General features: G+C 42.3%; 1 protein-coding gene across 1 annotated transcript; it reads left to right on the top strand.

The window, feature by feature from the left end:
• Positions 1–554: 554 nt before the first annotated feature.
• Positions 555–24,048, top strand: CD80 (CD80 molecule). The gene is made up of 7 exons (XM_045785118.2): positions 555–800; positions 1,777–2,083; positions 8,890–9,207; positions 13,771–14,052; positions 19,231–19,338; positions 20,543–20,658; positions 22,506–24,048. Exons 2-6 carry the CDS (start codon positions 1,984–1,986, stop codon positions 20,641–20,643), a joined length of 909 nt encoding a protein of 302 aa, XP_045641074.1. The 5' UTR covers positions 555–800; positions 1,777–1,983; the 3' UTR covers positions 20,644–20,658; positions 22,506–24,048.
• The last annotated feature ends 175 nt before the right edge of the window (positions 24,049–24,223 follow it).

The raw sequence follows: 24,223 nt of genomic DNA on the forward strand, positions 1-24,223 counted from the left end.
GTGGCATGGGGGGTGAGAGGGAGGTACTAAAATCTTCTTCACCCTACCTCTCGGTTCTGTCATCGTGCTCACCTGAGGTGCACTCAACTGCAGCTACGGTGCCTGCGATCCTGTCCAACATGGCTGCCGGAAGTCCCGTCGGTGAAGATAGTGGGGTTGGAGAGGCGGGAGTGCAGTTAACGGCAGCCTAGCGAGCCCAGCACTCTCCAAAAAGTGATCCCTACATATGAGGTAGACAGCCCACTCCGCAGTGGCATGACTATTGAGGAGGGGTAACTGGGTGCTAAAACAAAACTTGAGACCAGCTCAGAACTTACTGGCCCACAAAGTTCACAGTCTATCTACCACCAAAGCCAATGGGCCATCCCCCCCCCTCCGCCCCCGGCTCCCATTCACCCCCAGGCTGCCCACTACGGTCTTCTCTCCCCTTGAGACTGTTGGTTTGCACGAGGTGGTGAGGGAGGGGCTGTGTGGTTTGTCCTGGCCACACCCTCTGAGGAGGTGGCTGACAAAAAGGGACAGCAGAGCAAGCTTCCTCAAATCATACATAACACCCTAACCATCCCCTGCGTTGACTTAAATACTTCTGGTGAAGTACATAAGATAGATCTTCTAGTGAGTAAAAGGAAGTTGGAAGGGGGATTGCCACCTCTGGTATATCACCCAAAGAAAAACTGAGCAACTTGTCATTATTTTGGAGACGGCAAGAAAAGAACATCTCAGAACTGGGACCTCATCCTTCGGTTTTTGTTTTGTTTTGTTTTAACACAAGAAAAAAAAGAGGAATTGTTCTTCAGCAAGTAAGTACACTTACTATTATCTGAATATGGGATAGCTCGGTAGGAATAGTTACCAACAACCCGACTGCCTTTTAAACAAACATACTATCACTCCTATCTCCAAGATGCATACTTACTGCCAAAGGAGACTGCCTGGGTTCTCGGTCCCGTGGGAGGTTGAGGTTACCCAGAATGGCTGGTGGGTCATCAATAGAGTTATGGCTCATAAAATTCTGGTGAAGAATCCTGGTTAAAATGGAGTGCAGCTAATAAAACTGTCAAGTGTGGCTGGAAAATGAGCTCTGGGGTGATTCCCAAAGAGGGGTCCCAAACGTCTTCTGAGTAGCATTGGACTATGTCTGTGGTGGCAAGCTCAGAAGATCATACTGGAGCACAGCATTCATTTTCAGTTCTAAATTTTGATAAATTTACTGCCAAAAAAATCAGCTTCTTCCCATGGTAATGCATAATATAATTAAGGAATTTTTGTAGTACGTCTTTTCCCTTTTTACTAACAGAATTTTTGTTGATTTAGAACCTCTGCCGGTTTAAGACATGTTCCCTGTGTAGGGTGTTTAAGAATGGAGATACTTTTTTATGTTAATGTATTGAGAAGGAAGTAGTTTCATAACTTAAGTCCTGCCATGGATAAAATATGACCTCACTGGTGCTCTGTGATGTGTTTTCAAGAGGATTTGAATTTTGGCCAACTGATATTGAGGGTCCTTATAGTTCTCTGTGCTTTTACCGAAGTCTTACTGTCCCCATTAATCAGAACCATTCCATGGCAGAGCTGTGGTTCATTTTGGGAACATGTACAAGGCAAGATCACCTCCTCGGAGTTCCCCCAACCTTTGCTTTACCCTTGAGATTGTGTGGTTTAGACATTGCTCAGATTAAGGTTCCCGACTCATTTCAGGCAGGCAACTAGGGAGTTTTATGACCCATACTAGGCCAACCTTCCTTCCTCGGTGACTTTAATCTTTTTCCTTTTCAGGTTGTGAAAATAAATCCACAATTTTTTACATTCAGGAGTTTGGAGACCCAGGTACACCCTCCACAGTGTTTTTGCAAACATCACAGGAGAACCCTCTGTGTGAGGCAACCGAATTGTCTTCTGCTCCTGCCTGGTGCTTGCTGGGTGGGACCCAGGTCTCACTTGGTTTGAAATTGTTTTCACTCTCTACCCTAAGCAGCAGAAGCCATGGATCACCCAGAGAAGTGGAGACCACCACTACTCAAACACCCATATCTCAAGCTCTGTCAGCTCTTGATGCTAGCTTGTCTTTTTTACTTCTGTTCAGGTAAGGAACTCTCAGGAACTTGACTGAGTTTTGCTGCTTCAAGGTTTAAGAGGTGGGGTTTTTCTGTGCTACTCCCTTCTGTCACCCAGCAAGCTGACACTCAAGGGCTGGATTTGGGGGGCTGTTGAGAAGAGTGGGGCTCATCCTGTTGAAGAATGGTTCTGACTTTATTTTTAAAGTCAAAACAAAAGATCTTTCTGCTGCACAGCATACCACCTGGTGTCCCCAAAGTAAAGAGAAGGCTTTGGCTTCAGCATGGTCTGCCAGTTTGCAAAGAGCCCAATGTCAAAGGCCCTTGTCTTAAGAGCTGCTTACTTAAAGCATGTCTGCACTGCAGGCATCAACCAGAATGTCTAAATGTGAGGGAGGGAGGAGGAGGGACAGGAGAGGAGTTTGGGCGCACGGATCACTCGCCTGCAGTGGTGGTAGGCGTGCATTTCTGTCCTGGGCTGGAAAATGTGCTATTTTACATGGTTGCTGAACCAAGAGAACTGCGACCTAAGTTTCACAATGTATGCATCAGATATTGTATATATTTGACAATTCTATGACACTTACAACAGTTATAATTTTCTTCTAGGAAGCTGGGGGAGCACTCCCTAATGAGTCTTCTGGGGAAGTCTAAAGAGTTTAAAAATGTTTAGAAGGAAATATATACAGGCTTCCTAGAAATATGTGGGGGGGGAGGGGGGGAACTAGTGAAAAAGAGAAAGAAAATAGAAAATTAAAACCAGGGTTTTAGCAATTATAATTGGTGTAATTGCTCTGGTATACCAGGGAAGTTAGAGGCAAGCAGAAGGAGATGATCTTTGAGCTAAAGAAAAATATTTAAGAAAGCACTTTATCCCACAGCTCCGTTCAGATTTTACTGTTGCCGTACTGGGTCCAGAAACAAATCCCTGAGCGTCTTACGTGTGAACACCTGTTATGTACTCACAACTGAACCTGGGATTCCTGCCCTCTAAGAGATCTGAGTGTGTTAGTTGAAGACGGCAAAACTAACCCCCAAGCTAGTGAAGAGCAGAGACATGCCTGGTCCTGATCGTAAGAGCCCGAGGCCTGGGCAAGGTGCGACCAGGGCGGGCTGGGGCCACTGGGCAGGCTTTATGGCGGAGGCCGTGATGGCGGGAGAATTCTGGGTGGGGCCCCAGTGCAAAGTCACAAAGGTAAGGATGAGTCTGGCACAAGTGTTCTTTCTTTTGTGTACTCACCTATTAATTCAACAAATATTGAGCATCTCCTCTGTATAGGATACTTTTCTTGGTCCTGGGGACAAGTTGTGAGCAAGATTGACATGGCTTTTGCCTTCATGAAATTTACGGTCATTAGGACGAATATGAAAATCAATCAAAGAATCCCTCAAATGAATGCACGAACGGCAAACACTGTCTTTCTCCGCCAGAGGGGAGAGTGGTTAAGAGTGAGCTGGGTGAAGGAGGAAGAGCAGCATGTGAAAGGAACAGAGGAGCAAGGAAGTGGAGACAGGGGTGTTGGGGCAGGTGGAGGCAGGGACCAGACTCCATGGTCAGGAATCCGCATGTTATTTGGAGGGACTGGGAAGCCACGGACGGGTTTTAAGGAGTGACGTGGTCTGTACCAATCACCTGGGGGCCTTGTCCAAAGCAGTTTCTAGCACAAGGAATTTTCAGGGCAGTGAAAAGACTCCATATGATACTAAGGGTGGACACGTGTCATTTTACGTTTGTGAAAACCCATTGAATGTGTAGTGTCAATAATGATCCCTAAGGGAAACTGCAGACTTTGGGTGGTAATGGGATGTTAATGTAGGTTCGTGGACTGTCACAGATGTACCCTCTGGCTTAGGATGTTGATGGTAGGGGAGGCTGTGTGCGTGGAGGGGATGGAGTATATGGGAACTCTCTGTACTTTCCATTCATTTTGCTGTGAACCTAAAATGCTCTAAAATAAAGTCTGTATATTTTTTGAAAAATACAGTTTCTGCTGAGGTGGGCCTGGGAGGGGCCTAAGATTCTGCGTTTCTAACAAGCACTCAGGTGGTACCGATGCTGTTGGGTCACAGAACTTTGGTTTGGGTAGTAAAGCTCTGAAATGACATTTTAAAGAAGTGGTGTTGCTAACGCATAAAGAACGGCTTGTAGGGCTGCCAGGGATGGGGTAAACCTGTCAGGAGGCTATGTCGGGGAGCTCTGATGAAGAGACTGGAGTGGGGGGAGATTGGAGAGCGTGTGTGGTGTAGTATCGGGGAGCAGTTGCCAGCCCCGGCATAGCTGGGAGCTGCGGATGGCCTGCGGGAGGCAAGGCTGGGTGAGATCACGGAGGCCTTGGCTTCAGGGAAAGGGATTTGTCACACACCCTCCACTCCCGGTCCGGGCCAGGAAGCTGTGCTACCACCGACTCCCCACCCCCATCCCCAGCCTGGCCATTGCTGCCCCTGACAGGGGCCACTTTGTCCCGAAAAGGGAGGGGCTGGCTGAACTTCTCTCCACTTTGGGTTGGGTCTGTGGAGGCAAAAACACTGGACTCCTGGGCTCCAGAGCCTGGCAGTTATAAGGCAGAGGGTCTAACAGGGTCTCTCAGAGGCGCCGACACAGGCAGCTTTTTCTTAGAGGTGGGGTGTTTTCAGGGAAGCGCAGCTCCAAGTGGTGGGGAGAGGCCTTTGGTAGGAGTAGGCCAAGGACCCGGGAAAGGTGTTGCCTGTAAGTCTATGGCTTGAGGAAGACTGAGCCAAAGGGAAAAGAAAGCCCTCGGAGTGCCACAGAGACTCTTCCCATTGTCATGTACTATCTGAATGCTGCTGGCCAAGGGCTCCTATGAGCCGCGGTTCTTGCTGTGACAACCCTGATATTCAAAGTCCCTGAGCTTTTTAAAGATAGAAGTACCATTTGGAGTTGCAAAGGATCAGATTTATACAGAGCCTATAGGCTGGGTCTCAAGAGGGGATAAAGTCAGGAACGATGCAAAAATCAAAGTGACATGTCTCAAATCTGTCAGCTGCTGGAGAGCAGATACATATCCTCCTTGTGTTCCCAGCACCAAGCCCAAGGCCGACACAAGCCCTAGGGTGCTGGTTCACCTCATGAAGAGTGCTTACCACAGTCCCAAAGGGTCACTTCCATTGGAAGGATATACACAGACCATTAACAGTAAATCTTGAGATGGTGGGATTATAGATGACTTTTATGTTTTTCTGTATTTACCATTCTTTCTATAAATTTAACACGTGTCTCCTTTAGAGTCAGGGAACACTTTTATTTATTTATTTAATATTTATAGTATTTTTTAAAAGATATTTATTTGAGAGAGAGAGAGTGTGCACGACAGAGAGCACATGTCGGGGGGAGGGGTCAGAGGGAGAAGCAGACTCCCCGCTGAGCAGGGAGCCCGATGCGGGGAGATCCCAGGACCCTGAGATCATGACCTGAGCTGAAGGCAGAGGCTTAACTGACTGAGACACCCAGGCATCCCGAGAACACTTATTTAGAAAGCACACTAAGTCCCAGAGAGATAACATACATCACAGCACAGAGGGACTTAAGCTGTTCTGCCCAGCTCTGGATACTTGGCTCAGTCCAGCTGTCAGCTAGTTACCACGGTGGTTCTGGCCTGTCCTGGGTGCGATTCAGCAAATCACATGCTATGAATGACAGGAATGGCCCCATTTAAAACTCTGTATAGCGTTTTACAGTTAACTAAGCACTTTTACATTTGGGTACCATACAATCCCCGTGATAATTACGTGAACTATTAGGGGAGAAAATATTATGCCCATTTTGCAGAAATTCCCAAGGAGCCAACTCGTTCAAGGTTATGATTCTAGTGTGCAGCAGATGGAGTCAGATCTCATCACCTAATGCTTAGCCATGCATTCAGCAAATATTTATTGAGCACCTACTATGGGCCAGTCCCTGTTCTAGATTCTGCAGATACAGCAATGAACTAAACAGAGAAAGCCCCTGCTCTCGTAGTCTCAAAAGTAAGTACTGCTTGAGACAAGCTTGAAGAGAAATAAGACCGGGCAAGGGACTGAGGAGCAGCAGGGTGGATGAGAGGAGGGTGCTGGTGAGGGAGTCGGAGAAGGGCTCTCTGACAAAGGGGGACCAGAGCAGAAACCCGAGGGAAGCTATGAGCTGGGCTGCGAGGATGTCTGGGGAAGGCGCCAGCACCTGGCACGTGCCGAGGACTGCAGAGGCATCTCACGTGCGCCACCTCACAGAATCCTCGTGCCCGCTCCGTTAGGTAGGTGTTGTTCTGCCCATCTGTAAAATGGTGAAGCAAGGTCAAAATTCAACTAGGTTTTAGGCGGTCATGCTCAGAATTCTGGGACCTGACTCTCCCCTCCAAAGCCGCTGAAGCAGACAAAACAACCTCAGAGACTTTTCATTTGTCTGCATGCAGCAGGCCCGAGTATGGAAGCTGGGTCCTGGTGGAATTTCCAAATTGCTCAGAAGATTTTTGGTTCCTCTTTTCAGTCTGGTTCTTCTTCAGCATGAGTGTGTGGTGAGAGGATTTCACATAGGAACATTAAGGATCCCATTGATGGTTACTGACCTTTAGAGGGACACCCACACTTCTCCTCAGATGGCTGGACAAAAACTCCTTAAGAGTCATCATTGAAAGTAGCTCGTTTTCAGTTCAGATTCCTCTTTTGCTAATGTCACCACATGTCAAACTCAGCTAGAAATCGTGGATTCTTTTCGGGTGGGAACAAACAGGTCATGGGGAAAGATCCTACTTGGAATCCAGATGAATGGGCTGCTTTCTGTCATGGTATCTGTCTGGCCCACAGCAAGGCCAGAGTCCTGAGTGCCTGACAAAACCCCTGAGTGCAATGGAAGGACCAGAGGGTAGAAGTTGGGAGCAAGAGTCGGGAAAGAGAGAAAAGGAAAGTCTTACAGAAGACTTGCTATGTAATAGGGACTTTTCCATGTATATCATTTAATTGAATTTAATTTTACAATGATCCTGGGAGGTAGGTATCATACCCTTTTTACAGATGAGGAAATGGATTTATTAGCAAGTGGCTGACCTGGGACTAGAATCCAAGTCAATAGGAATCCGTAGTTCATGGTCCTTATACCTGTCAGTTTGCTTCTGCTGTATCTTTCTAAAGAGAGCTCAGGTTATTTAGCTATTACATGCTCCCCTCAAGTATATCTTTTCATTTCTTCCTCCTTTTCCAGATATGTTCCTTAAAGCTGGGGTTGGCATTGTTCAGCACAATTGCCGAAAGGGGTGCCTTAGATCATTCTGAGTTACTTCACCCTGCTATGAAGATACCTGCTGTCACAAAACTCACTTCCTAATGCTGTGGGTGGCCCACATCCAGTCTGCTGAAGGCCTGAAGAGTGGCTGTTGAGATGGAGAGGTGCTAGTGCTCCATGACCCTGCTGTCTGAGCAGAGAAAGGGACTGGAAACTCGATCCCTAGATAGGGACCGCTGCAGGGGAGGCTGTGTGGCTCTGGGAGATACGGGGCATGATAGCGTTGGGTGGGGGAGGCGGTGGCTAGTTGTGAAAGAGCTTGGGCTTGGGGGATCTGCTTGTAGGTCAAGCCCAACATGGGAAGAATGACCCAAAAAATCAGAAAACACAGGCTGACAGGGGAGTTTGGTGCTACTGATAAATGCTTAGACGCTAACAAAAAGATGGAGCTTGGATGCTGAAATGTTGGTAATCCTGGAATACACTGATGGGGAAATGGGCAGAATGTTTTAAATGGGGACCCTCTTATAGAGCAGCTGTTTCATGGATTGCAGATAGCTGAACAAGATAAGGACCCTAAATGATCGCTGAAGAGAAATAGTCTGGAAGTGTAAACTACACCTTGTTTGGTGGGGATGAGGGGAGTCAATTCAGCCTGAAGTTATGAGGTCAGTCCAGGCCTGGAAAGGAAAGGACTCTGTTTCTCAAAGCAAAAGAGCCTAAGAGTGGGGTTTGGCCGGGGTGTGGGCAGGGTTGGCCTACTTATCCTGTAACTGGGGCCTAAAGTTGGGGAAACCAGTAAACAAGGAGAGTGGCTTGAAAGGTCTGCACCAGAAAGTGTAGAGCTGGGACAGCTTCCTCATCTATAAATAAGAACACCAAAATGAACGAACATGGAAGTCTCTTCAAGATCTCACATTCCGATGACTTCCATATCCCCATCAGGCTGAGTATATTGCCTACCCATGGTTGGCATTCATATGCTAGGTCTCCGAAAGTCCTCCTTCTTCTGGAACTAGTGGACCTTCTTCCTCAAATTGAAAAAAAAAATGTGGTATATACATACAATGGAATATTATTATCATTATCTTATTATTCCTTAAAAAGGAAGGACATTCTCGCACATGCTAAAACATGGATGAACCTTGAGGACACTATGCTAAGTGAAATAAGCCATTCATAAGAAGAAAACACTCTGTGATTCCAGTTATGTGCGGTATCTAAAGTAGTCAGACTCATAGAAACAGAACATTGAGTGGTGGTTACCAAGGGGCTGGGGGGATAAAGAAAGGAGAGTTGTGTAACGTAAACAGAGCTCCGGATTTGCAAGATGAAAAGTGCTGGAGATCTGTTTCATAACAACATGAATATAAATAACACTACTGAACTGTACACTTAAAAATGGTTAAGATGGTATATTTTACATTTTTTAACCACAATAAAAAAAGGGAGAGAGAGAGAAACACTGGGGACCAAAATTACCAAGATCAAACTGAACTCTCTGATCACGCATAGTCACTAGATACAACACCCTGAGGTCTGTTATTGCCCGCTCGGAATTCCTGTTTCTGCAGGAGGCAATATTTAATAGATAGAAATTCTTTTCTGTTTGCCTCTCCTTAGGCATCATCCAGGTGAACAAGACGGTGAAAGAAGTAGCAGTACTATCCTGTGATTACAACATTTCCACTGAAGAACTGATGGAAGTTCGAATCTATTGGCAAAAGGATGATGAGATGGTGTTGGCCATCATGTCTGGGAAAGAGCAAGTGTGGTCCAAGTATGAGAATCGCACCTTCACTGACTTCACCAAGAACCTCTCCATTGTGATCCTGGCTCTGCGCCTGTCAGACAATGGCAGATACACCTGTATCGTTCAAAAGACTGAAAAGGGGTCTTACAAAGTGAAACACATGACTTCGGTGATGTTATTGGTCAGAGGTCAGTGGGATTTTTCTGATTTACTATAAGCTGGCAGACTCTTGATGCCCTTAAAGACATACTCCTATTGATTTAGTTGAAAATTTTACGGAAGAGGGATGTGTCTTCATTTAGGGTTAAGTAAGTCTGTAGTTTTACAATATTTACAATAAACCCTAATTGATTTCTCAAGACATCCTGGAAATATCTATTAGTGTGCGTTTCTTGCATTTTGACAACTCGAATATATGACAGTCATCCTGGGGCACTAGAATGACCTAAAGTGCCTTCTGAATCATAAGGGGACACACCTGATTTGATGTAGCTGAACTTGATCCAGTAATATATTCTTGTGAAAGTATATTGAAAGGTGTAAGAACAATGCAGGCAGAAATATTTTTCAAATAGTATTCGAATGCCTTACTATGGCTATTATACGATTTATATTTATTATTATGTTTGAAGCTCTCATCTAATGTGTATTCCTACAAAGTTAGACATTAGAGGACGGGCTGCATTATTTATGTAACAGGGAAGAAAATTAAATTCTAAATCAAAGCCATATTTATACATCTACTGTGAAGGCAAGCATTTCTTGGGTAGGAAGGAGTCTTGAATTTATCACAGGTGATAGTACTGAGGACACTAATAGAGCCTGAGCCCCTTGCTGAGAAATGATAGTCCTTGACCTTCCTCCCATACTTGAAATTCAGCCACATTTCTTTTTCTTTCTGGACACTTGGGTCTTTAGTGGAAACCGAACCTATTACTTAATAAGAGATAATCATTCACCTTGGTAACAGAGAGTGTAAGTGGATCCTTGGTGAATTCTTCCACTATTCTTCCCTGCTCTGTTCTCCAGCTATGCTGAATCTTTCACTTTAGCATCCAAATCACACCTAAAGCTTTGAAGGTAAGCCAGTTACATGGGATTACCTTAAACCTCCCTCTGTGTATTCCCTGCTCATGGAGAGAGCAATGATTATATGGTGGTGTGATTTTTGCCCACCTTCTCCAAAGTTCTGCACTGATTCCTAGAAATCCCACCATTATTGCTTCTCCTGCCAGTTTCAGCATTGTTCCCCCTACAAGATCTCTATTAAAAGTGAAAATGTGTTATCTGGGGGACGTGGCACCACAAACACATTAACCTGTCCTAGTTAATGACATAAGATATAGTCCGTCCTCTAACAGAATGCCCGAAGGGAAGTAGATGCAGGACTGTGTACATTCTGATAGAAAGATAAAGAATAGAACCCAAGAGGGAGAAGAGGCAGAGTTTCAGGAAAGGCAAGCCCTAGGAGCAGACCACAGCAGGAGAGCAGGGACAGCTCAAAAGGCAACACAAGAATGCTGGGGACCTCAAAAGGGCCGGGAGGGGGGAGGGCACCCAAGTCATATGAGTGAAGACAAAAAGGGAAACTTTTTATTTGACTCAAAATCAATCAATTCTGATTTTTCCATTTGCATCAGTTACAAGAGTGCTTCTCTTATGTTAAGGTTCCTATGAATCACTTGAGGATCTTGTTAAAATGCAGCTTCAGTTTCCGTAGGTGTGGGGCTGGATCTTCGATTCTGCACTAACAGATTACCAGGTGATGCCCATACGTCCGGCTGCTGAGGACCCAATTTGAGAAACTAGAAATTAAATAATCACTTCTTTGACTAGGATGACCCACTGTTCCATTTTGCCCAGGACCGAGAGGTTTCCTCAGACACCTGAGACTTTCCCAGGTTCGGCACTGAGCAAGTTCGTTTCTCTACATTTACCCAAGACTGCAAAAACGATATAATAACAACAGCACAGTATCTAAAAGTCTCCATTAACCAGCATTTGGGGAACTAGCTGTACTAGCTAACAGATAAACTAGGGTAACGGATGTTTACCTTTCTGACACATGTGTACCTCTTTCTTTGCTAATAAGATATTTTTACCCTACCCATTCAGAATGGTGAAAATGTGGGTTAATGCATTAAAACAAGATACAAACGAGTAGTTCTTTGATGGTTCACAGTCTTGCAAGGCCTTAGGTGCTATTACTTGAGATGGATCACCTCACGGAAGGGCTAGGAGGGAGCTGAGGCTGTTCTAAGGCTAGCCAGACCTTGCAAAGATGGTTTCTAATATACAGAATATTTTCAATATTCTTGTGGTTAAGTATCTCTCAGAAAAGCAGAGCACAGAAATGAACATGAATCTTAATTTAGGATATGGGTTACTTGGATTTGTTATTGCAGGTTATAACACATAATACTGATGTAAGAAACAAAGGGAATATTTGTTGTTGTTTTTAAAATTTTAATTTGTGGGGGGCACCTGGGTGGCTCACTCGGTTAAGCGGCTGCCTTCGGCTTGGGTCATGGTCTCAGGGTCCTGGGATCAAGTCCTGCATCGGGCTCCCTGATCAGTGGGGAGTCTGTTTCTCCCTCCATCCCCCACCCCCAGCTCATGCTCTTTCTCACTATATTTCTCTCTCAAATAAATAAATAAAATCTTTTTAAAAAATGATTTTATTTTGTGGGCCTTGAACTCACAGCCCCGAGATCAGGAGTTGCACACTCCCCTGACTGAGCCAGCCAGGCGCCCTACAAAGGGAATATTCTTGATGTCAGCTACCATTGTAATGATTTGATCTTATGAGCTAAATTGCGGGAGTAGGAAATGTCAACTAAAAATGGCTCAGGAAAATGTCAAACTTAATTTAGAGACAGGGTTGATGCAAAAAAGATGACTTCACCTCCTACCAAATGCAAGTTTTTCCTTTTCCTGGCAGTTATAATCACTTGTCACAACTTCCCCTTTCTCTTATTATTCACAGTGCTACTGGGTGGTTTTGGAAGTTTTCACTGGGCAGCTTGATTTAAATGAGGGAACTCGTCTAAGAGAGTACAAGTTTAAGACCCACTTAAGTCCATCTATTAACAGATTTGCTATGTGTCAGGCCATGTGCTTCATGATTTATATAAATGATGTCATTTAATTCTTAGAACCCTGGAAGGCCAGTATTATTATCCCCATCTTACAGATGGGCAAACTAAAACTGAAAGTGATGAAGTAATTGGCCCCAGGGCTAAAAGGCAAAACTGGTTTTAAAACCTGCTGTTGGATCTTGGCCAGCCTGTGCCTCAAAGGAAATCTTTATTAATTATGTGTGTATGGTTCCCAAATGTTCTTGTAAAAAAACCCGACTTTCTCGAGAAGCACAAGCCTCATGACTGGCTTCAGCTTTGCTTCATACATCTTGTATTAAAAGAAAATCCAAGTGGTACAATGTGATTACACTACGATGCTTTCCAAATAAACTCTTAAAAACAAAACAAACCAAACAACCCACTGTCGATGACCATTATGCTATACTACGTCTCTCTGTGGTACTCCGAATTGTGAAAAGAAACCTAACTGTATGGGGTGAAGTATGCGGGGCTTGGTCCCCCACACTCAGGCTGAGAAGCATACATTTCTGTAGGCCTAGGAAATAAGGAGAAAGTGGCCTAGGGAGATTCTCCTGTGTTCTCTGCAGTCATTTCACTGTGCTTTGCTTTGTATATACTTTCGTATCTTGTTGGGGGTCAAATATACAAATGCAAGAGTGCCTCAAGGATGTTGGAGGAATGCTAGGAAGGCCCCTCTGTCCTTGTGGTGCATATCAGAACAGCAAGGGAGTCAGTAAAGTAGAGCGGTTGAGATTACGGGCTCAGTATTATACAATTTGGACAGAGGTTTATCTTATTAAAGACTACTTTTGAAAATTCAGTAAGGGAATGCTAAAGAAAATTTAGAGTAGTGTTATATCAAGTGTGGGAAATGGAGAGACAACAAAGGTGAGATCATACAAGTAGATTTACAAATAAACTCAAATAAAACAACAGTCAGTGTGCTGGCTCTCTAGTTGGATGGTGGGTTCACAGGTGTCTTTTAGAGTATTAATTCATAAATAGAGAAATATGAGAGCCACTTCATATACCTCAAATATTAGAAAGAAAGGGAAGAAAAGGAAGGCAGGAAAGGAAAGGAAAAGAAAAGCAGGCAAGGGAAGAAAAGAGAAGGTTCCGGTATCAGAAAAACTTGAATTCACATTCCAGTTTTGCCACTTACTCATGATTTTTCTCGACCTCAATTTGATTATTTATAAAATGGAAATCGTATTGGGTTAAATCAAATGAAACTGCTGATATTCGACCTTTCTTGACATACACCTGCCTCATAGGGTTGTTGTAAAGATGAAATGAGGTAGTGTGCAAGACCTCACAAACATTAAGAGCTCAGTAAATGTTGTCCATTATTTTTCTCTTCATCTCATACAAATTCAAAATACTATGTCAGTATTTATTCACATAGATCTACTTCTTTCTGTAAGTGTCCTCCTACCTCCATCAACAGTGCTGAAGAATTGATTTACCCAATTCAAACCAAAGTTGATCTTTGGATTATACATAACTATTGATGATTTATGGGAAGTTGCAAATTATATCTCATTTTATTATTCTTATTAAAGCTAGATAATTTATTTTTAAAAAAACCTCACACTCCCCCACCACCTCAATACATAACGATATGTACTTATATCTTCGTTCTTTCTTCAGCCGACTTCCCTGTCCCTAGTATAATTGACCTTGGAAATCCATCCCGTAACATCAAAAGGATAATGTGTTCAACCTCTGGAGGTTTTCCAAAGCCTCACCTTTCCTGGTTGGAAAATAAAGAAGAATTAAATGCCATCAACACAACAGTTTCCCAAGATCCTGAAACCGAGCTCTACGCTATAAGCAGTGAACTGGATTTCAATATAACAAACAACCATAGCTTCGTGTGTCTTGTCAAGTATGGAGACTTAACAGTATCACAGATCTTCAACTGGCAAAAATGTAAGTAACATTGTTCTGGGGAGTTTCTTCTGTGTAAAATCTAAAAACAAAGTAACTCAGCCAGATCCACTTTAGAATTGTGTATATTGGTTTTGATAGTACTCCTTCTATTTTTAAACCCACAAGTGATAATGAAGTGATACTGTAACTTGGTAAGGTCGCTGTAAAGGTGTGAGCATAATGTTACTAGACCAATTTTATTTTCTTTAATAAACTTTCTAAAATTGAGGCATCCAGTAAGTGCTCTCAGCAAGTAGTCCTCTTAGGAAGTTATTGTAACAATATTGTTGATATGAAAGCACTAAGATTTGTCCTTCTTTGGACTTGCCCTTGGGGCTTTGGTACTTTCTTTTTTGGGCACCTCCTTCCCATTGTCCCATGGCATCAAATCATTGCCTTCTGTGGGTGAATGTGCCTTTTAAGAACTACTGGTTCATTCACAATGAAGTCTGGTAAAAAAGGTAAATGACAAACTACTTGAGGATAATGCCTGAAAATAGAGGTCATTTTGCCCAGATACCATGACCTTCAAATACTTTACCCTTCAGCTGGTAAACTTACAGAATTTTCTGTCCCTAAGAGGTGAAATCATTTGAAAATGTAAAATGGAATAAATTGGGTTTATATAAATTTATGCATGTTAAACCCGTAATGGGTTATTACGGAACTCAGATACTTACAATAAGTGTCCAACTTGTATGGCTGATTGTATGGAAGACCACCAGGCCTCTCCTCCACCTCCCAGGCCCACTCTTAACGATGCATTTTATGGCTGCATAGTAATAAACAATACACTGAATTTGATTTGTAGTGGCACATGGATATATAGTATAATATAGAATGTATAGCATGTCTTCCTCTTATCTTTGCTTGTGGTAGAAGAGATATTTTAGATGCTGTAGTAGCTCATTCTAGTGAATGATTTACTCTAGATCTTTCCATCTTGAAGTGGACTCACTCATTATTCTCTTCAATAGGTAATGAGATAAAATTTCCTGGGAATATTAGTTCAAATGCAAACAAAATTTTGACATGTTTATTAACAGTCCAAATTCATTACTTTCAGTCATCTTTTATGTGTTCTAGAAATTTTATAAAAATGAGGTTTGAATCATATGGTTTATTAATTCAGCATTACTTTTCACTTTATTAATATATCATTATTTAATCAATTTTAGATTATTGTGACTAAGGTAGGGATTAGCACACAAAACAGTAATAGCATCTTCAATCATCTTATTTCGGATATTATATTTGGAATATGAGCGTATGTGATATTTTAGGACAGGAATTGGCAAATATTTTCAGAAAAGGGCCAGATAGTAAATATTTTAATCTTTGAAGATCATATGATCATTGGCAACAACTCAGTTTTGCTGTTATAGCATGGAAGCTGCCATAAACAAGACATAAATTAAGGATACGGCTGTGTTCCAGCAAAATTTTATTTTAAAGAGAAGGCAGTAGGCCAGATTTGGCCTGTGTACTATAGTTTGCTAACTTACAGGAAACAAAATGTAGCCCATTCAAATAAAAGGAGGGAGCTCTTATTTAAAGCTGATTTAGACTGTTCAGCTTTAATCTTTTCCCTGATATGCCTTCTCTCAATTCTTCCCTCATGCTAAGGATGAACAGTATCCCTTTTCGGTCTAATGAAAACTACTAGCTCTTTGCTGTACATTTACAACAATTAGTGGAAAGATGATGACGTGTACAGGTTTATTCATTTCTTTGTTCATTCAATCTTTATTAAAGTAGTGATCGGACACCAAGCATCTTTCTAAGTACTAGTGCTGTCTTGATGTTTGGAGAGCTTTAGTATATAAATACTTCAAATCTATTAATTGAATAGCAGGCATCATTTTTTTTTTCATTTTTCTAGGGGTGAGGAGGGGCAGAGGGAGAAAAAGAGAGAATCTAAGGCAGCCTCCACACCCAGCACAGAGCCCGACACAGGGCTTGATCTCAGATCGCATGACCCTGAGATCATGACCTGAGCCGAAATCAAGACTGAGATGCTTAACTCACTGAGCCACCCAGGCACCCCTGAACTGCAGGCATCATTTAGAGTCTAAAGCAAATAATGCACTTGTGGGTGGTCAAGGGCTGATGTGTAAACAAACAAAAATTAAGTGTACAGTTCATAAAAATGTTACAAGTTAATGTGAGCAAGGCTTTACATAAATATTTAATATTTTTATAATTTATTTTATGTAAAAATATTTATGTAAAGCTTTATATAAATATATTTATGTAAAAATATTTGTATAGAGGCGTCTGGGTGGCTCAGTTAGTTAAGCGTTCAACTCTTGATTTCAGCTCAGGTCATGATCTCAGGGTCGAGAGATTGAGCCCCACATCGGGCTCCATGCTGCATGTGGAGTCTGCTTAAGATTCTCTCTCCCTCTCGCTCTGCCCCTCCCCCTGCTCACGCTCTCTCCCTCTCTAAAATAAATCAATAAAATCTTTTAAAAATATATTTATCTAAAGCTTTATGTAAATACCCCCTCTAAAAAAAAAAACCCAAATTTATCAATTAAACAGAATGGATCCATGATTCTTTTAGTCTGGGCCTGCCAAATTGGTTAACCCTTGATATACTGGAAGGCACACATGTGTGTGGAAGGCGGTAAATCAGGGATTCCCACTCATGGGGTATCTAACAAGCTGTATGTGCCGATGCCCGTGCTTGACTCTGTAATTAGGATTCTGAGTCTGCTCTGTGGTGCATTACTAGGCTCCTACTTGGCATCACGACAGAGCGAGTGTGCTGCTACCAGTTCCTCCTTCTTTTTCTCAAACGTACATCCTCTTTCTAGGCTGAGTGAGGCTTGAGGATGGGTGAGGAGTGGCCTCGGAGAGGAAGCCAGCAGTGAGTCCGAACCTGTGGAACTTTTAGATTCCCAGGATAATAGCAAGAGCCTCCCTGTCGTTCTGGTCTGTAGAGGCCAATTCTGGTAATCACTCATCTTCATGCAATCCGGTGTTTTAGAAGAAAAGAAAAGAAAAAAAAAAAACCCACCAACTTTCCACAGTCTTTAAGTGGTAGAGGCACTGAAGTCGAATGTGCATTTTAGAATGATCACTGTGGCAGAATGTGTAGGAATTATTAGAACCTAGGAAACCAGAGGCAAAAGGACAACTAGGTGGGAGAGAAGAAAAACCTGAACTAAGGGCAGCTGCTGCATGAGATTTTGGGAAAAGGAACCAACTGCAGAGGTATCCTGAATGCAGAATAAAAGTCCATGGGAACCTACTGGGAATTGAGCACAAAAAGAAGGCTTCACTCTTGTTTGGGTAACTGTGGTGTTGCTATTCACCGAAGTGGGAGAATACGGTTGGAAGATGTGCTTTGGAATGATAATAGGGAGTTTGGTCTAAATCAGGTGGAAATGCTGGCATCCAGCCATGTAGTTGGCAGCTGGAAAGTCAAATCTGGAGTTCAGGAACACAGGAGGACAACAGGTGTTGGTGAGGATGCAGAGAAAGGGGAACCCTCTTCTCTTGCACTATCGGTGGGAACGCAAACTGGTACAGCCACTCTGGAGAACAGTATGGAGGGTCCTCAAAAAGCTAAAAATAGAGCTACCCTGTGATCTAGCAATTGCACTGCTAGGTATTTACCCAAAGGGTACAAAAATACACATTCTAAGGAGTACATGCATCCTGATGTTTATAGTAACATTATCAACAATAGCAAAACTATGGAAACAGCCTAAATGCCCATCCGTTGATATGTGAATAAAGATATGGTGTGTATATACAGTGGAATACTACTCAGCCATCAAAAAGAATGAAATCTTGCCATTTGCAACAACGTGGATGGAACTAGAATATATTATGCTAAGTGAAATAAGCCGAGAAAGACAAATACCACATGATTTCACTCAATGTGGAATTTAAGGAACAAAATGGATGAACATATGGGAGGGGGGAAAAAGAGAGAGAGAATAAAAATCATGAGAGACCTAACTGTAGAGAACAAACTGAGGGTTGATGGAGGGAGGTGGGTGGGGGATGGGCTAGATGGGTGATGGGTATTAAGGAGGGCGTTTGTTATAATGAGCCCTGGGTGTTATATGTAAATGATGAACCGCTGAACTCTACTCCTGAAACCAATGTTGAACTGTACGTCAACTAACTAGAATTTAAAAATAAACAAACAAATAACCCAGTAGTTTCTTTGTGACAATGCCTATGCAGTATTTAAAGTAAATCAATCTGTAATTAAATTTTGCATTTTAAATAAAATGTATGTGCTGTAAGGACAAAAAATGAGATCAGAAATATGATACACAAATTTAGAAATCAGATGGTATTTTAAACCTTGTGTGTGGATGAGAGGGAAAAGGCATGACACATCTAGAGAGAGAAAAATAAGGTATATCTGGAACATGATGTCAACTAATTATTAATAATACATAGAAATATCAGCTATAAAAATGAGATATAAAGACTTTTTATTTTTTTAAAGATTTATTTATTTTTATTTTAGAAAGAGAGAGTGTGTGCATGAGCAGGGGGAGGGGCGGAGGGAGAGGGAGAGAGAATCTTCAAGCAGACTCCCCGCTGAGCACAGAGCCCCACGTGGGGCCCAACCCCAGGACCCCAAGATCGTGACCTGAGCCAAAACCAAGAGCCAGCTGCTTAACTGACGGAGCCACCCAGGCGCCCCAAGACAAGAATACTTTTAAAGTATCTCCTTAGAATCTTTTTTATGCCAACTTAATTCAGTAAATACAAAAGTTCAAAATTTCTTTTTCACATTTGATACCTGACATCTGGATATTAGTTGCCTGCAAATACGTGTCTGATCAAAGAGTTATGAAAGAAAAATGCTAGCAGCTGTTTAGTGGAGAGCTGAACAGAGAAAGAAGTGAAGGGATGCCTGGGTGACTCAGTCTGTTAAGCGTCTGCCTTCGGCTCAGGTCATGATCCCAGCGTCCTGGGATGGAGCACCACATCGGGCTCCCTGCTCAGCCGGAAGCCTGCATCTCCCTCTCCCACTCCCCCTGCTGGTGTTCCCTCTCTCACTGCCTCTCTCTCTGTCAAATAAACAAATAAAATCTTTAAAAAAAAGAAGTGAAAAATACTCTCTACAGTTATGTAGACATGAGAAGTATAGAATCCTGCAGTTGCAAACACATTAGAGCTGACTCTATTCTTTTCCCTCCACAGTTGAGCCACCCCCTCTGGATAATCTGCTCCAGCTCTGGGTCATCCTAATCCTGGTAGTAATTGGGATTGTTGCGATCACTGCCTTTACAGGAAGCTGCATAGCCCACAGTAAGTTCTACCGTACAGTCATTCTGACCTCAATTCCTGGAAGCCCAAACTCTATCAGTATATGTCAGCATCTCTCCAAGGTTTTAGCCTAGGTTATAGTCTCTTCTCGTTTTATGGAAACCTGAGTGTTTCTATTCATTCACTGGACAGACATTTCTTGGACACCTCCCGTGTGTCCAGTTCTCTACTAGGTACTGGAATTACAAACATGAGGAGTCACTGCCCTCAAGACACATTCTAGTTTAGTCCATTTATTTTTTTCCCCTAACTTTATATTTTCTTGGCGATGCTGAGGCTTGCTAACTAATTTGGAAACATTTCTGATGCAAAGTGATATTCTAATCTTTGATTTTCAAGTGGAAGAAAGTCAGAATGACAAGATTTGGAGTCAAGAATCACTTTCTTGTAGGAGGGTAAGATGCACTAATGACATTGAGAAATTACATGGCCACAAGTGATTTTACCAATTCTCAATTCCTTTGAATACATTTTTGGTTGAAAGATAAGGAGTGGTTGAGGAAAGAAGAGATATCTAGGATCTTTTTCCCTGTGAGTTTAAATTTTTGGCCTTATACATATGCTACCCTCCATCTTTGTAATTAAATGAAGAGGAACTGCTAGGCCAGAGCTGAGGTCATAGTCACCATGAAGGAGCACCAACCTTTCTTGGAGTAGAAATCATGTACATTGAGCAAAGAAAATTGGAAGACCAACATCTGGTGATTTTCCCCAAACTTCAGCACAAAAACTGTCAAAGCACAGGGAAGTCACTAAGACTCTTTGCAACCAACAACTCAATACACACATAGGGTTAAGAGGTCTGGCGGGCTCAGGGATGTTTTTGATACAGACTGCCCAGCCTTACCCCTCTAGTTCAGGATCTCTTATTCACACGACTGACGCTTGGGGCCAGATCCTTCTTTGTTTTAGGGTTCATTCAGTGCACTGTAGTGTATTTAGCAGTGTCTCTAGGCTTTACTCACTATATGCCAGTAGCACCCCTGCCCCAGTTGTGACAACCAAAAATGTCTCTATTACATTACGAATGTCCCAGGGCAGGGGTGGGGAGGGGACCTGGGGTTAGAAATCTCCCTGGTTTAAGAACCACTGATCTAGTTCTGAGCCAGCGAAGGCTTCCTGAAACAGGCACGATTTAGGAGAAACTCATCTATCTAAATCTTTATTGTTTGTGCTTGTCTTCAAGGGCTTGCTACAAGACGGAGACAGGGCAAGAGGAATGAGGAGGGCACGGGCATGGAGAAGATCTCCCCTATCCTCACAGGACCTGCCCAAGCATCCGTATGAGCAGGACACCCGGAGGTAGCTCCCCTAGCTCTTCTCTACCAGGTGGAACATATGAGATATACGGATCTCAGTACCAGATTTAGACTCTTTTACCTTCTACCTCACCTTCTCAAAAATCTAATTCAGGTTACTCTGAACAGACGGTTGCCATCTCTCCTTTCTCCCCACATATGACTTGCTTATTGTTACCCCCTTCTTTGCTGTGCCGTTCTGCCATGTTGAAATTTCCCCCTCTTGTCAGTCAACTCAGTGTCTTTCGTTATCTGTAAAATACCTTAAGTTCATCTTGAAGTAATATTCCTGGCCTAGCTGCTTATTCTGATCACTCCTTTTTGCCTGTATCCCTCACGACCGATGGACGCGGATTAGGGTCACTTACTGGTCACTCTGCACCACCTCAGTAACATCCTCCTCATTGGTCTCTCTGCCTCTTACAGAGTCATCCTACTAACCCAGTTAACAGAGCCAAATTTTATTTAAAAAATCACTTCTCCATGTCATTTTCCCACTCAAAAACTCCGAAGAGGCCCCCCCCCCAATGCCTATAGGAAAAGTTTCAAGACTTTTAACTTTCCACACTTCAATTGATCTCTTCAGTATAAACATTCTCAGTTCTTTGAACTGTCCTATACATAGCAGTTTCCAGAAGCTTCATGTGAACACATTAGATGTCAACAAATAGAGTCCAAGACTTTAGATATGGTCTAATTCTACATACAATGGGATAATTACTATCTGGGATCTGGAATGTTCTTTCTATTAAGAAAGCCTAACACAGCAGCAGCTTTTTGAGTCACACTATTAACGTACATCAATTTTTCTTAAACTACCCAGGCTTTTTCATGTAAGAGAAACATTAGAATCCAAGAGACTAATACCAGGTCCAGGGTGGTTTATAGCGTTCATAAACAATTCCTTTTTGACTTACGAAGTTAGGGTTAAAAAGCGTTAAGAAATGAGAGTCTGCAGAGTTACCTTTAAAAAGTAAAAGGAAATGAAATATAACACCTGAGACTTAACTATAGTAGGTTATGTTTTACGAAAGCAGTATTTTATTATTTCATTTAGTCTTATAAAAATCTCCATGAGCAAGATCTTTATCTCCATTTTATAGGAGAGAAACCCAAGGCTCCTTCCCGAGGTTGTGATTTGCCTAAGGTCAGGCAGGCAAGGAGCAAAGCCAGGACTCAAACTGGGTATTAAGCTCAGGTTCCTTTCACATCATAGCAGCCTATGCACATTTGCCCACAGCAGTCTTGTTTCCTGTTTTCGACTTCTTCAGGATGCCCTTTCCAGGATGTCCCCCTCAGTTCTGTGATTACCTAGAACTTCCCTGACTTTCCTTGTTAATAGTCTTCTGCTCAGTCAGCCGATACGTCATATTGAAGCCATGGGTGCGGTCTCCTACATGGCCATCTTGTCCAGTTGAAGCGACTCGGCCTTGAACTGCTGGAGCAGTGCTCTCTCTAGCACATCGCATTCCGTCCTGGGTTTATTTTCATGTGCCTGTCTTATATTCTTTACTAAATTATAGGCTTATGGAGAACACCCATCCCTGATGTATCTGTTTGCCTCATTGGTATAATATTACCTTGATCGCTAACATTTGGTTGTTTGATGATAGCTGGTGCTTACAATTTGCCCGATAGTTCATGTAATAAAAATTGTCAGACTTGTCCTAAATTCTCCCATAATTTAGACTTCCCTTTATATTCTTTGGCCATCAAGATTAATATCTACAAATTAATATCTACACCTCAACTTGGGAGCACCTTTGTGATGAAAAATATAAAATTTTAAAATGCTTTCCTCCTTTGAGAATTTAGGGTTTGAAGTATTCGTTTATTTTTTTGTTTCCTCAGGTTCCACCTCCATCTTAGATTGACCTCTTTGAATTTCCTCAGATGCCAGGATTATCCCACCTTGCACTTCAAGCATCTGTTCTCTAGGAGCCTTTTCATTTCAGTGGCCCTGCAAAAAGTGACCAGAGGAATATGGTGGGGACATAAGTAGCTCTGGTAACCTTAGTCAAAGAATTTAGAAACAAAGACTTGTTCAGGTCTGGAAGAAACATTCAAAAACACTTGTCTCGCTACTGACAAGGACATTAAGGCCCAGGGGGTGACCTGAATTATCGAGAAAGGCCTGAGCCAGAACCCAGATTTCCTGTCTCTGGTGCTCTTTTCCATTATTAGTCTGGCTCTGTGCTATATATATATATATACACACACACCAGTCAAAATGGTTCTGGAAAATGAATTTGTCCAATGTCAGGTCAACTTGTGAGACTTGATCTGATCCAACACTGGAGGATTTTGTTGTAAAAGGCAATCTGATGTTAATGCGTGGGTAGCATGCCGGTATGTAAAGCAATGTGAGGCTGGTGGAAACGTTACTGGGGTTAGCCAGCATTTCATTCCTCATCGTGCTCTCCTCTGTTGCTCTCCCACTTCTCCATCAGGTTCTGGAGAAAGTAGATCTATCCAAAACTAATATCCTCTAGCATGTAAGATGAATGACGTATACACCTCGAAGCAATAGTCAGGTTGGAGAGGGATAGGTTGGTTTAAAGAGTCACATCCTACTGGTTCATATTGGACTGATAATCTCCTTAAATGGCTTTATGCTAGCTTAACCTCATTTATAAAATATGAGAAAGTTCTCATTTAAAATGAGATAGGATTTTATGGTGTATTACTGAACAGTAAGCTGTCTTTAGAAATCGATGGAGGTAATGAAAATAGCATTCCATAGGGCTTCCTTAGATCCCTAAAGTGGCTTTTCCTCCTTGGTATTTCTGATCCTTCTGGCATCAGCAGAGAATTGAAAAGAAAGAAGTAGCCAACTGCTGTTCCTGTGTTACCTGCTCATGACTCCTCTTTCTCTGAAGTTGTCTTCTACAACTCAACGGACCAGGAGGTGGACCTGACTTAAGGGGGAGCAATCAGACATTCTCATTTGGAAATTTGATGCTGGACAGCAAGTTGACCAAGTTTCTCACATGTGGCTGGCTGGGTTTAAAACATTTAATTTTGGTAGCTATAAAGGGACCAGATTATGCTACATAGTCTAAGGAGCAGAAGTACACTTTTAAATGGTTTCACTCAGAACGAAATCACTGAAGGAAAAAAAAAGTAGGAGACTAACAAGAACTTGAAGCAATGAAACAAACAAACAAAAAAAAAAGGGAATTGCTGCATTTAGTTAAGATTAATAATCCCTAGACATGATCAAAAGGAGACCTCAAGAAGTAGTCAAAAAACAGAACACACCTAAGAGACAGCTTATTTATACTTAAATTATATTACATTACTTATTACATTTGATAAATGTGTTAGTACTGTTTTTTCAAAGAGTTGTATTTTTATTCCGATATTTTTGTGATATGAATAAAATTATTTTTAAAACCAACCATCTAGTTTTATAATTTCTAGTTGGAGAATTTGATCTACCTGTGGATGTGAATAAAACAATAAACAGATTGACTGACAATCTGTCAGCAATTTGTGAACGGCAAAATTAAGAAAAATAGGCTTTCTGGAGTGTGGTGATAGCATGTAAAAATCATGTTAGTAATATA

The sequence above is a fragment of the Ursus americanus genome, chromosome 4 (genome assembly GCF_024610735.1).
Source record: "Ursus americanus isolate L20-20 chromosome 4, mUrsAme1.1.p, whole genome shotgun sequence".
NCBI lineage: Eukaryota > Metazoa > Chordata > Mammalia > Carnivora > Ursidae > Ursus > Ursus americanus.